We start from the raw sequence: 14,584 nt of genomic DNA on the forward strand, positions 1-14,584 counted from the left end.
TCAACAGACGACTTAAAAAAAAATCACAACATTTGGCTTCTTAGCAGAACTTGCAAAGAGGCAAACAGAGTGTATGTAACAACAACATATCCCACAACATGATCTGTGGAGAGTAAGGTCAAGAGACTTGTTAACTCTCACTTCTGACTGGAAATAGAATGGCATAGCTTGACAATCTGCAGCACAAGAGTGGGTGTAAAAATTTGAGGACAGAGGGAGAAAATTAGGCAATATTGTCTTCATGGTTTTTATAATGACAGGGTTAAAAAATCTTACATCATAGAATAATACAATGTTCTTTCAGCTAAATTCTGTCTGACACTTGTGCAACCTCATTGAAGCAAATGAAACTGCCTGGGTGTAAGTGAGAGCAGAATTTGGCCATTGGTTTTCAATAACTTGTAGCCTAAGGAACACAGGATCTCCTCTCGCATGTTTTGTTTCAGCATACTTCCAGTGTCTTCCGTGAAGTTACTCCTAATTTACGTTAGTGTCAGTGAGAGAAAATCAGCCCCAAGAGCAGAATAATATCTCTGTGATAATGAAATAAAAAGTACTGTGTAAATGTATCAAGGGATTCTAGTGATTCTGTGTTCTGCTCTCATCTACGTTGGTGAAGCACCTATTTGGCAGACATCAGTCCAAAGCAAAGGTGGACAAACCCATCCATAGCTGTTAACATCATCACTCTCCACAAATTGGAGGTAGTAAAATCTCCAGATTGAAAATGTACAGCCTTCATTTACAGAAAAAGAAAAGATAAGAGGGAGTCAAGTCTGAGAGTCCTCAGAATGGCTGCCTGGAAATAGGTGAAGAAAAGGTGTTGATGCTACACAAACAATCAATAAGAATTAATAAATAGAATGGACGCTACTGGGGTGTCCAGAGCAGAAGGATTGGGTGGGAGAAATTGCCTTTGCTTTCCTTAAGTGAAGATCCAATTAATAGGAACAAGATTTGAAGTTAGTGAAAGAGAGAGATTTTAAGTAGGAATTTCTGAGGTACTCCTCACAAGAGATAAAGTGAAACAGTAAAAACTCCCACAGACCATCATGTACCCTTCTCTGTTAATTGACTTCCCTCCTCTTACTCCTCCCAGGTGAGCATTGCAGTTGGCTGTGCCACTCGCGACAGGACTGTTGCTTTTGCGAGTGCCTTTGCCACCTTTTTCACCAGAGCTTTTGATCAGATCCGTATGGCTGCCATTTCTGAGAGTAACATCAATCTCTGTGGCTCTCACTGTGGCGTTTCTATTGGTAAGTGCAATGTGGGGTTATTTACCAGAAATATTCAGTGGCTTCAGTGATGACCATTCCCATCTCTGCTATTGACTTGCTGTGTGACTTTGATAGTCGCTTGCTCTCTCTGCCTCATTTTCCCCATCCCTAAAATGGGAGCATAATCATACCCACTTTTGTCCAGCGCCTTGAGATCTATGAATGAAAGATACTATGTCCGTCTTAGATACTAGTAGATTTTTATTATTGTTATGGGAGATAGAGCTTGCTATTTAAACTTACCCGTTTGATATTATTTTGACTTATCACAGTATTTCTTACTTACTGTAGTTTTTAATAAACTTATTAAAACTAAACTTCCTAACATTACAGGTAGCTTAGACAACTAGGATGTGTGAAGTAGGTGCACAGTTAAGGATTTTGCAGTACCCCTTCCAGTTTTTGCCTGCTCCATCCCCCAACATGAACAGACATGCATTGGGCAGTTGTGGAGGTAAGCAAAAACTGGAAGGGGTACTGCAAAATGAAAGGAGGAGCAGATTTTCATATTGTGTGTATATTCGTAAATGTACATGAATAAGCTATGCTAATATCTGAATTATACAGTATAATGGCATCCACACTAGGGATCTGTACCGCTTTAGCTTTACCACAAGCCAATGTAAAGCAGTACAAAAACTTCCTGTAGACAAGCCGGAAGATAGAGCCTTGTCCCAGCTCAGTGGACAGTCATGTGCTATGTCTTCATAGCAAACACTTAGGGTTTGTCTATGCTGGCGCTTCGGCGGCAAAACTTTTGTCATTCAGGGGTGTTTAAAAAAAACATCCTCCCGAACAACAAAAATTTTACCAACGAAAAGCACCGGTGTGACCAGCGCTTTGTCCTGCCAACGAAGCCACTGTCTTCTGCTGACAAACAGCAGCTACACTGCGTGCCACTTAGCAACACAGCTGTGTTGCTAAAGGACTCGTAATGTAGCCATAGGTGAGTGTCTCCACACCCACTATAGCATATAGGATTATGGCTTGGGTGTATCATTAAGAGTTTTTCTTTACAAACCTTGTTCCTGTAAAGTAGAGGTGAGCAAACTAAGGCCCGCGGGCCACATCCGGCCCGTGGGACCATCTTACCCAGCCACCGAGCTCCTGGCCCGGGAGGCTAGTTCCCGGCCCCTCCCCTGCTGTCCCCACTCCCCCGCAGCCTCAGCTCGCCCCGCCGCCGGTGCAATGCTCTGGGCGACAGGGCTGTGAGCTCCTGGGGCAGCGCAGTTGCAGAGCCAGGGCCTGACCTGGGGCTCTGAGCTGCGTGGTGGCAGCAGCGTGGTTGTAGCACTGCCAGGCACCGGTGCTCCAGGCAATGCAGTAAGGGGGCAGGGGAGTTCGGAGTGGTGGATAGGGGTTGGGGGAGGAGGGGAACAGGGGGTTGAATGGGGGCAGGGGTCCCGGCCGGGGGGGCAGTCAGGAAGGAGGGGGGGGTTGAATGGGGCGGCAGGGAGCAGTCAGGGGCAGGGGTTCCGGGTGCAGTCAGGGGACAGGGAGAAGGGGTGGTTGGATGCGGTAGGGGTCCCATGGGGGGCCATCAGGAATGAGAGGCGGGGTTGGATGGGGCAGCGGGGGTCCGGGAGCGGTCAGGGGACAGGGAGCGGGGAGGCAGGGTGGATGGGACAGGGGTCCCAGAAGATCTGTCAGGGAACAGGAGGGGTTGGATGGGGGGGCAGATAGGAGGTGGGGGCCGGACCACGACCGCCTCCCCTAACCGGCCCTCCATACAATTTCCGAAACCCGATGCGGCCCTCAGGCCAAAAAGTTTGCCCGCCCCTGGTGTAAAGACCAGTTCTCCCTCCTTTTCATAGTCTGTAGCTCCCACAATCTAATGCTAATGTGTTTAACCAGCAGCAAAAGCCAAAGGAACCAGAGCCTCTTCCCCATCAGAGAAATAAGTGTTTATTTTTAGCCTTCACTGGCTGGGGAAAATGAGACTCCAATAACTAGCTGTACTGCCTTTGTGAGAGCAGTGATTTCTGATTTGCTTCACAGCCTTTGTCATTTAGACTGTTTTACTGTGGAGCTACAGTGGGGACTCCATAGTTATGGTTATAAGACCATTTCCATTACAAGTTGGATTTTGACCCCACTTCTAACCTGTTTGAAAAAACTTCCTTGCACCTAAAATTTTGTATGTCTACCAACAGTCTTGCAAAGGAGAATATTTGGGAAAAATTTGAAAAAGTCCTTTTGAGATAGGAGAGCTCAAAAAGAATTGTTGTTTACATTGTTTGAAAAAAAAAATTATTTTTATAGAAACCCATGGCTCTCAGTGAGTTCAGAACCTGAACTGACCAGTGGTGGAAATTAACTGTGAAGATTGGGCACACAGCTGTGTGTGATCTTGGGCTTCTGTGGTTTAGAAAATTGGGCCAATAAAATAAATGAACGGTCAGAGTCAGATTTGTAAATATGTACTTTAAACAATAACAAAAAACTAGTTAGTTACCTGATTAGATCATAACGGTTTATGAGCCATTACAGTGTGCTATAGAAGCCAATAAGTGGACAGTATAAATATGTATGAACCGAAATGACAATGTTGTACATGATTGTTTTAAATATCTGTGCCGTCTTAATGATTGTTTTAATGTACAATATTAGTGATTATAACATGTTGACAAATCACGTGACATTTTGTAATTCAAGCCATTTTGGGGGGAGTTCAAAACCCCAACATTCTTGGGTTTTGTTGGAGGCGGGGGGGTTGTTACATATATAACTTGAATCATTTTCTATTCTTAGTTGCCTTTGTATGCCAAATTTCTGCTTTAACAGGACTTTTACTTAAATAGTAATTTTTGGGCAGAACTGTCTTAATATTTATCTATAAAGCACCTTGAACATTGTTGGTGCTAAACAATAATGGATAATATTGAAGATGGATTGTAAATGCCTGAAATATAAGTGGAAGTGGAACTAACACTAGAATCTTTATCTTGGGTTTTGATTCAATTGTCTGTTAATATTATTGACTTTCAGGGTTTTTTGCTTTGTCCATTAGTTGTTGTCTCTTCCTTTTTGCTTGCCACTTTCAGTGGGAAGCATAACCACTGTGCACACCTAATGATGGGAAAACTCCTATTGAAGTCCCATTTAGTGCAAGTGCTTGTATGTACATGGATGTCAGTGGGAGGTTTTTCCCATGTCATGACTGTAGGTTAAGACCCCTTGTTCACTTTTGCCCTGGTTCGGACATTATTTTCATTGAGCTTACATAGCAGCCAGGGTTTGGTACTGTTTTCTTTTTTTTGGTAGTGTTGAAAATTCCTCTGGGTTATTGTTTTTTTTGGGGGGGGAGGGGGCCACGAAAGGGCTTCTTGTCAACTCGTTTGTAACCTTTTTTGTAGCAGTTAGTGGGCTCGTACAGAACAGCTTTGCTCCTGATTGTCCTTTGCCATTGCAGGCAGTGACATGATTGGATTCAGGAGTCTTTGCAGGGTTAGTCTGGAATAGTGCCATCTCCAGACCCCCATTACATAAGGGCATTCTGTTGGATTTTTTTTAACTGTGGCGACTCATGGCATACAGAACACTTTTCTGTGTTGAGTCTTTTTATAGACCTGCAATTTATGCCAAAAGATACTTGAAGAGTTAAATGAATAATATCTGTACTTTTTACTGCTCTTTCATGAGACTATTTACTACAATATATGGATCCTCCTTTAGTCTTTTAAACAAACATAAAAATCTGAAAATAACCATATCAAATGGGCTATTAACTGTTGATGAAATAGAAGTGATTCTCCTTTCACATTTCCAGCAGTCTAAATCCAGTGACACCATTTACTTGAACGTAACTTTTGCTCACAAAACTTCTGTGTTGAACTGTAAATCTGAAGGTGCTTTGATATCTTATAGCTCCTCTTCTTACTTCCGTACACTTCCTGTTTTAGTTGCTTCTTTCTTTACCATTGTTTTGTTGTTGCATTTTATTTTTCTGTTTCTTTTCTTTATAACCCTAGTTTTCTTTCTTTTTAGTTTCCTTCTGTCTTCTTATTTACTATTTAGATGGTTTCAAGTTTAAAGAGAAGATGATTCTTTTCTGAAGCCAGGTAGACTTGCATGTCCTCTGTGTGCCTGATATATAAATATATATTATTTTGACCTTCTCTGCTGTAATGAGTCCTCAGAGTAGATATTCATTCCATTTTGTGCTTGTTTTTTTCCTTCTTTTAGGAGAGGATGGACCTTCTCAGATGGGGCTGGAAGATCTGTGCATGTTCCGTGCTGTTCCCAATTCAACTGTCTTTTATCCTAGCGATGCTGTATCCACTGAAAAAGCAGTAGAAATAGCTGCTAACACTAAGGTTTATGCCATAGCATTTCTGATCTGGAAAATATGTGTTTGTTTTAAATGTATTTTTTATAAGTGATGGAAATTTTGGTTGTTACTAGCCCCCATCTTTTGTATGCCTCAGTTTCAAAGGCATTGGCATTATGGCAGCACATTTCCTTCAGTTAGAGAAGTCTGATGATATGTCTATACTGGAGTTGTAGGTGTGATTTCCAGCTTGGATACATGTTGTCATGCTGTGTGGAGTGTCTAAAGGCACTGTCAGACTGTCAAAAGGCAAGGCAGACACCCCAAACAGATGGTATGTTCTATAATTAGATTTCCCCTCCACTCCAGAGTCCAAATTGATGGGTTGAATTCATGCATAGGTCTCTCCTTCCTGGAGGGAGTTAGGAATGCAATCAACAGGGCCTTTCTCCTTTGATGCTACACAATACCCCATTTGCCTTCAGTGGGTCATCTTGTAGGCAGGACAGGTTTGGTGAGTTACCCAGTTACAGAGGTTTAGTATGCAAATGCAAATGCTCAGTATAATTTATACCGTGGGCTATAGAGGTTATAAGTACATGCAGCATCCTACAAGCATTTTATAAAGTCTAAACACGTTCTTGTCAACTTAACATCTAATATCTATTTTGGTAATGCTAACATATGGGCAAGCAAAACTGGTTTCCAGCTATGCATTTGTGAGTGTTCAGTGAGGCCTGGGGCCGTGACCTAAGCTGCCATCTGATCTGCCAGCATGGTGGCTGTACCTGTGCTAGTCTGATTGAGCTAATACACTAAAAATAGAAGCATAGCCACAGTGGTGCAAGCAGCAGTATGGGTTAGTCATCTGAGTACATGCCTAGGATTTCAGACGGGATTGTACTCGGGGAGGCTGGCCTGTCCTGCTGCTCGCACTTCTGCGTCTGCGCTTCGTTTTTAGCACTCTAGCTCAATCAGCGCTAGCATGCATATATCCGCCTGAGCTGGAAGTTAGAGCTCCAGTATAGACAAACTCTGCCCTGACTGGTGCTGAGTGCACAAATGGGAGATGTGTTGTACTCTAGGGCATGTTCCCGTAAATGGTTGAACAGTGGTTACAGACTGGGTCTAAACTGGTTCAAAAACGGGGGAATGGTACGGTGTGCCTAGCTCTGATTTGGTATTCAGTGGGTGGGCAAAAAGTGTAACTTACCCCAGGGTGGTGTTCTTTGGGGATCACATCCAGCTGTGGGTGACTTGGAAACGTTGGGGATGGAATAGACAAAAATTGAAGCATATGGGGCAGTTCCTCAGCTGGTGTAAGTCACTGAAGCTCCATTGGACCTATGCTGACTTACCCTACCTGAGGATCTGGCCCATTTTCTTCCACTCTCCTGTTAGTGAGGATGCACTTGTGGTTAAGAGATTGGGCTATGAGAGATCTAAATTCTGTTGGTGGTGCTGCCACAGACTTCCTGTGTCACCTTGGGCCAGTCCCTTAACTTCTCTGGGATTTCATTGCCCATCTCACAATGGGGATTTGAGGATAAATCCATTTAAATTCCTGCTTACTCCAGGCTGCCTTTGACTGAATTTAATCCATTGTCTCCAAAGATTGTTGGCAACAAAAGGTCAGATTCTGCAGTCCCTGCTTGTGTGAAACTCCTATTGACTTATTAAAAAAGAGTTTTTGCCTAAACAAAGATTGAATAATCTGAGCTGCTGCTCCTGTGCCTCTCCTAATGCTGCCTTAACCAAAGCAGTGTGGAGATGTTGGTGTGTCAGATATGGCCAATAGTAAGAGAGATGCAAAACATAGAATGGGAGAGCATGAGCAAGGGAAAAGAGGGATAGAATACAGGTAGTGGTTTGTTAAAAGAATTGGTACTTTCCTTTAGAAGAACATTTGAACATGAACAGAGAGAATATGAACTTCCTTGCTTTTAGTTGAGGCTTTCCTCTTTTGCCCAGTTTATTTTGATCTTCAAGCTGCTAGACTGACTAGAGATTTTAGCTTTTCTAGCAGCGTAGTTAAATCCTAATTAGGCCAGGTAGGATTTTCATTTCCAGGAGCAAAGATTGGATGACCTTTGGAAGAGAAGTAAGATATTAAATTGCTTGTGCACCATGAAAAAGAGGTTAACTGTGCAGCGATGACTGAGAATAGTGGTAATTGAAAAGCACTAGTGATGGATTTAGGGAGAATTGCTGGGCAGGGAAAGTTCGCTCAATAAAACCACTGATCATATGGAAGAGATGAAACCAGAGCTAAGTGGAATGAAAAAAATCAATTTCTGGAAAGCTTGTTTTAGGTATATAAAAATTAGAATGCCTTAGACACAGCTATTTTTGTAACTCAGGCTGTGTTCCTTTTGGAAACAGGGCGTTTGTTTCATAAGGACCAGTCGTCCTGAAAATGAAGTTATCTATAGCAGCAACGAGGACTTCCAGATTGGACAGGCCAAGGTAAGTACTGTCTAGAGATCTGTGCCATCTGAAATAACATACCAGGTTCCTTCTCAAAAACCCCTTCTTCTCCAGGGTATTCTGTCTCCACCTAGTCAATATGTAATGAAAACTAAAGGAACCTTAGTCAAATAACCATCAACAATATTTATCATAAAGAGGAAACTAAAAAAAATATAATTCTTATTTGCCTTTTCCTCTCAGGTGGTGCTCAAGAGTAAGGATGACCAGGTCACTGTTGTTGGAGCAGGAGTGACTCTGCACGAGGCACTAGCTGCAGCAGAGCAGCTGAAGAAAGGTGAATGGAGATTACTTATTTGTAACTAGACCTAAAAAAATCAGTACCAGTCAACCTGATTGCTGGAGAGCCGAGACTTCTGTACAGATAAATGTAAACTCTGCTAATCAGAAACTCATTTAAAAACATATTATAGAACAGCTGATCTCCTGTTAATTGAAATACACAATATACATCCCATTATGTAAATCTTCACTCTTGTGAGTAATCCCGTTTACTTTAGTGGGGCTGCTAGCAAGAGTAACTGTTGCTTCTCTGTTTTCTTTAACCAGTCAGAATATACTAATACAGCATACAGTGGCATAGGCTGTCTGCCATTGAACTACGCCAACAACCAGGACTCAAAATGATAAAATCTGCCTTGGGTTACAAATACCACCTTTCTCTGAAATATTTTTAATATTATCATTTACGCTTACTCTTTAAGTCAGGGGTAGGCAACCTATGGCACTCATGCAAAAAGCGGCACGCAAGCTGATTTTCAGTGGCACGCATATTGCCTGGGTCCTGGCCACCGGTCCGGGGGGCTCTGCATTTTAATTTAATTTTAAATGAAGCTTCTTAAACATTTTAAAAACCTTATTTACTTTACCTACAACAATAGTTTAGTTATATATTATAGACTTATAGAAAGAGACCTTCTAAAAACGTTAAAATGTATTACTGGCACACAAAACCTTAAATTAGAGTGAATAAATGGAGGACTCAACACACCACTTCTGGAAGGTTGCCAACCCCTGCTTTAAGTCCTGCATTATTTTATCACCTTAGTTTTTGATTATACCTTGTATATTGTTTGTTTGAAGATGGATTAATACACTGCAGTAAGCCAAAGTTTTTCTAGGATATCTGAACTAGTTGGCTGAGTACTAATTTATTTTTTTATTGTGCCCAGAATGTGCTAAACACTATATAAGGAAGTGATTCATTGTGTCGGCACACTTAACTCTGTTTCACTTAACAGGCGTACTGAATAACCAATCTGACCTGTTTATTTGAAATGTTCTGCATAAATTATTTGCTATAATAGGAATAAGATCATTGAAATATGACTTTGGTACACAGTGCTTCTTGCTGTAGGCATTGCTAATTTGATTTTTTTGATCAGTGCCTCAGAATTCAAATAGAAGCAGGAAGCCCTTATCCTTGGACAATGTTCTATCCACTGACATTTCTCAGGGTAAACAAAAATCCTTCAATGGAATAATAGGAGAATGTGACCAACAAAATCCACCTCTTAATTCAATAGCCTATGCCCAAGAATAGATTACAAGATATTCAGAGTGTAATACAATTAATGCTTCAGATGGCTTAGTGGGCAGCTTTGCACGCTGTGCCAGGGTAGACAGAGGTTCTACCATGACCTTGAGCTGCTTGCAGCATTTTGTAAGTTTGATTCTTAGGGCCAGATTCTCCTTTGCACTGTAATTGCTTTGCACTTCACCGCAAGCCCTGAAGTCAGAATAACCAACCACAGAGGGATCATCCCATTGTAGGGGCATCCTCTGATGGCATAGAGCTGACATAGCAGCGCCTAAGCCATCCCCTGACTGTCAGCATAACGTGGCAGAGGTTTCCTTGTGCCTAAGCGATCCCTGGCTGTTGTATTGGCCCCTTGCCGTGGTTGGTAGCTGGTACAAGTTAGACCAGGCCTCATGCTGCTCTGAGATATGTGAGAGCTGGCTCAACATGCAGCCAGCCCAAGAACAGCGGGAAGCTAAGGTAGCTTAAAGCCATTTTGTACGTGCCCTTGAGTTGTGCTGTGCCTTAGCAGACAACCTGGGCCTCGGACTCTGAGTTGATGGTAGAATAAACTCAGATTGCGTTGCTGGCCAGAGGAGAAGTAGCAATTCTGGCTTGTGAAATTCGAACAGTTTGCAAGTAGCAGACAACCTGCAATAAAGACTGTGTGTGAAAAGCCTTCAGTCTGGGTCCAGCTACCATACTGCACTTATTGTGACGTAAAGGTCTCTGTGCTGGGAGCCGGAGCCATCTCCAGGAACTGAGGGAATGGGGAGGGAGCATGCATGACTCATGAGTTCAGAATAAAAAATTTGCAAATCATACTCTGGAAATCATTAGACCCATTTTTTCAGTAATGCAAGAGCCTCTCAGGGTTTCACACTGGATTTCTCACAGAAGGTTTTTAACTCTCACATTCTTCAAAGGCACATACCATATTGTATAATAACTTTACAATTCCACTTCTACAGAAAAAATCTACATCCGAGTGATTGATCCATTCACTATAAAACCCCTGGATAAGATGACCATACTTGAAAATGCAAGAGCAACCAAAGGCAGAATTATCACTGTGGAAGACCATTACCCTGAAGGTAAGCTGATTTCAGCTGGTGATAGCTAAGGCTATGTTTTAGTCACGAGTATTTTTAGTAAACGTCATGGACAGGTCACGGGCCCTAAACAGAAATTCACGGGTCCGTGACCTGTCCATGACGTTTACTAAAAATACCTGCCCTGACTAAAACTTGGGTGGGGGGATGGAGGTGCTTGGGAGGGCAGGGGGCGGTCTGGGGCCGCCACAGGTGCTGGGGAAGGTGACCTGGGACCCCTGCTGGCATGGGGGTGGGGGTTGGCAAGTCTTCCTACCCAGCTCCATGTCCCTGCAGCTCTTGGGCGGCGGAGGCAGGGGCCAGGGAAGGAGCCCCTCTACTGCTCCCACCTCAAGTACCGGCTGCCAGAGCTCCCATTGGCCAGGAACCACAGCCAATGGGAGCTGTGAGGGCAGGGCCTGCAGGTGCTGACCGAGCACTGCACAGAGACCTAGGAGCTGCAGGGGGCAAGTAAGCACCCTCCCCCTGCACTCCTCAAATCCCTAGCTCTGAGCCCACTCCCACACACCCAAACTGCCCAGCCGGCTGGCCCAGCCACTGCAGAAGTCACAGAAAGTCACGGAATCCGTGACTTCTGTGACCTGCGTGACAGACTCGCAGCCTTAGTGATAGCCCACAGAGCTGGCCTGTCAAGCCTACAGTCTCTTGACTTCTGAGACTCAGAAATATCATGGCTGATCTTATGGTTTTATTTCTTTAAAAAAAAAAAAAAAAAAAAGTTTTCAGCCATCTTCATTGCAGATTTATCCTTAACAATGGAAACTGATCGTGAGGGGTGAAAGTCTCTGGTTTTTCCTTAAGGTAATGGGTTAATTAGAGGCCACCTATAGTCATCATTTATTTTAGGGTCCTCCCTTAAACATGGATCAGGTGAAATTTTGATCCTTCTGTTCCTGCTAATGCTATAGCCTCCAGAGGTGGTGGAGTGATTGTGGGACTATGGCGATTGCTTCTCCACACTGGCAGGTGGAGAGCATATACAGCAATCATTATGTTAAAAGATGAACTAGATGCCACTGCTATGTGCACTTCCTTGGCATTCCCTGAGTCATTGGGCTCCATTCTGGATTGCTTGGTGTACGTTGCCATTGTTCTCTCTTCATTCCATAATCTGTGCAGCAGCGGCTTGCAGGCCTATTATATTCCCTATCATTGCTGTGGGATACCTGGAAAGCACCAGGAGGGTAAAAAGTCATGTACAGGGCCTATGGCAAATATCTCCTGCCTGCACAAATCTTCAGTGGCTTCCCTGTGTAAAAGTGTCCCGTGAGGACAAGCCTTTACATTACACTTTTCCATGATCTACGTGTCAGTCTTGTTCTACTTGGAGGGAGGCTTTAAAAGGGACATCATCAGAGGAACAAACATAAAGTTACGGCATCATTAGATATTGTTACTGTGAGTTTGTCCTAGACTGGTGTTTGTGGTCAGTGTTTCAACACGAGTGAGATAGGATAATTGTAAATACTGGCCTAGACACACCATTGTTCCAGAACACCAGTGCTGGTAGTTTGATTGAGCCACATGCATTTTTGCACCTATTCTCAGCTCTACACAGATGTTTTTACTGTAACTTTGCATGAGTAAACAATTGTCTTGGCAGTGTGAAATTCACTTATTGATACAGTTACACCGGCTCAGCCACCTACACATGGTGTAGCCCAAGAGAATCAAGCCCATTGTGTCTGCCTCAGCAAGACAGCCTCCAGCAGCTGTTGTTGGTAGATAGCTCCTCTTCATACTTCTCTCAGCCTCAGATTTACAAAGATATTTAGGCACCTAAAGGCCGATAGACATCTAGTAGGATTTACAAAATGCCTAAAGCAGGGTGCCTAAATCCCCTTGAATTCAGTGGGGGTTAGGAACCTAACTCAGGTGCTTTTATAAGTTGAACTAGATGTCTGGATGGATGGGTTGCACCATTCTCTTGGGTTGCACCATATGTAGGTGGCTGCTGGGCCTGTGTAAATTTGGTGTTAAACTTTATCAGTGGTTTAATTTCACACTGCTGAGGTGATGGTCTTGTCATGGAAAGTTACAGTAAATCTGGCTCTCAGTGCCTGATTCTGAAAGATGCTGCTGGCCTCTTGAGAGGTCTCTCTATCTTAGGTATATTTATATAGCTCCCCATTACCATAGTATCTGAGCACCTTACAATATCCTTGTGAGATTGGAAAGTTATTCCCATTTTGCAAATGGGGAGCTGAGGCTCAGAAAGACTAAAGGTGAAATTTTCAAAATCATTTAACTGACTTGGGTGCCTCGGTCCCATTGTCTTTTAATAAGACTTAAGCTCCTAAGTGCTTATAAATCACTTAAGGTCTTTTGAAAATTTTACCTGAAGTGACTTGCCTGGGTCACACACACAGTCTGTGGTGAAGTGGGGACTTGAACCTGATTTGCCTAAGTCTAGCCTGTAGGACATGACAGTGCTGACACTGCAGCCTTATCATGGGAACAAAACAAATTTGTAACCTTTAGATCTTCCAAATTGTCTTTATTTTAATAGCTGCAGGAAGTTGCTTATGCAGAAATAGCCTGTTAGCCTAGACACTATGAATTTTATGCATGTTACTGTCTTTTTCCTAGGTGGCATTGGAGAAGCAGTGTCAGGTGCTGTAGTTGGAGAGCCTGGTATCACAGTCACTCGCTTGGCTGTATCCCATGTGCCAAGAAGTGGGAAACCAGCTGAGCTCCTTAAGATGTTTGGCATTGATAAAGATGCCATCGTGCAAGCTGTTAAAGTGGCAGTTTCCAAATCAAGGAATGCAGAGTAGTTTGAAGCATCGCATGTTGTGTTACATCGGACCAGTGTTCAGAACTATACTGTAACTTGGAGGAGAAGGTGCTTAAAATATATGCAGAGAATAAAAATACAAGATTTAAACAAAATAGTGTGTTAAATCATATTACTTACATGAGCTTTTATGCAGTGCGGTGGTGTCTGAATATAAACATTCTAGTGCCTTTTAGGTCACTTCATACTCTTCTGGAATGTCAGTCTTTTGGGGCATGGAACATGCCTCCGTTTCTCTCACCTGTTTTTCACAATTTTAATTGCCATGTTTCTTAGTTACATTATGTATTTGTGTTTGTCAAGGTTTATTTCCCTCTCAGGCCAGTAGCTCTCTCTGCTCAATTCTGTATTTAGGTCTGAATGCTGAATTTGTGACTCTATGTCAATATCTTTTATAAGAAGCAGGGAAATCTCAAATGCAGGAAGATATCAAGTCAGAGGAGAAGCTTGATTGGATTGTGAACTTCCATTCAAAGGTACCCCTGAAACAGGTGTATACACTGTATAATTCCCTTTCCCTCCCCAGCATACTCCAATTTGAAACACCATCTTTAAGTTCTTCTCACAGGACTTTATATTTGCACCATTGTGATGCTTCCCAGCAGTATCCAGGGTTATGAGGCACCCTGCTACCACCACCTCAGCATGGGGGAGTCTTGTCTGTGCCTGTTGTGGATCAGCTCCCTTAATCCACCAGTCTCTGGCACCAGAAGCATTACCTTCCCGGCCCTCACAGGCCTCACTCTCTCTGCACAGTGATAGGCAGACACCGACTGCCGATCACGCCAAGCATCCCTCCGGAGTGCTCAGCCCCAATCCACTGGACGCTCACAGAACTCTGATTTCACTATTCCCGAAGGAATAGTACACACCGGCTTGCCAGGTCCAACTCGGGATCACTTAACACACAGCACTTAGGTACACAGTGAAAACAAGAATAAGTTTATTAATGAAAGAGCAGAGATTCAAGTGGTAGAAAATACGAGTATTGGTAACAAATGGTTACATATAAAACAAAATCATAACATGCTTTCTAGATCCTAAACTTAACTCAAGATATTCCCCTTGCTGCTACAACTTAGCTTACCCAAAGTCCTTTTCTCAGCATTTTCAACCAGTTTG

General features: G+C 43.0%; 1 protein-coding gene across 2 annotated transcripts in view; it reads left to right on the forward strand.

Moving 5' to 3' along the window:
• Positions 1–13,557, forward strand: part of TKT (transketolase) — a 33,751-nt gene extending 20,194 nt beyond the window's left edge. For both annotated transcript variants that reach the window (XM_034775723.1, XM_034775722.1), the window contains 6 exons: positions 1,100–1,256; positions 5,463–5,593; positions 7,930–8,013; positions 8,218–8,311; positions 10,525–10,647; positions 13,255–13,557. In XM_034775723.1, coding sequence (XP_034631614.1) covers positions 1,100–1,256; positions 5,463–5,593; positions 7,930–8,013; positions 8,218–8,311; positions 10,525–10,647; positions 13,255–13,442 — 777 coding nt within the window. In that variant the 3' untranslated portion in view covers positions 13,443–13,557. The remainder of the gene's footprint in view (positions 1–1,099; positions 1,257–5,462; positions 5,594–7,929; positions 8,014–8,217; positions 8,312–10,524; positions 10,648–13,254) is intronic.
• Positions 13,558–14,584: the final 1,027 nt, after the last annotated feature.

The sequence above is a fragment of the Trachemys scripta genome, chromosome 7 (genome assembly GCF_013100865.1).
Source record: "Trachemys scripta elegans isolate TJP31775 chromosome 7, CAS_Tse_1.0, whole genome shotgun sequence".
NCBI lineage: Eukaryota > Metazoa > Chordata > Testudines > Emydidae > Trachemys > Trachemys scripta.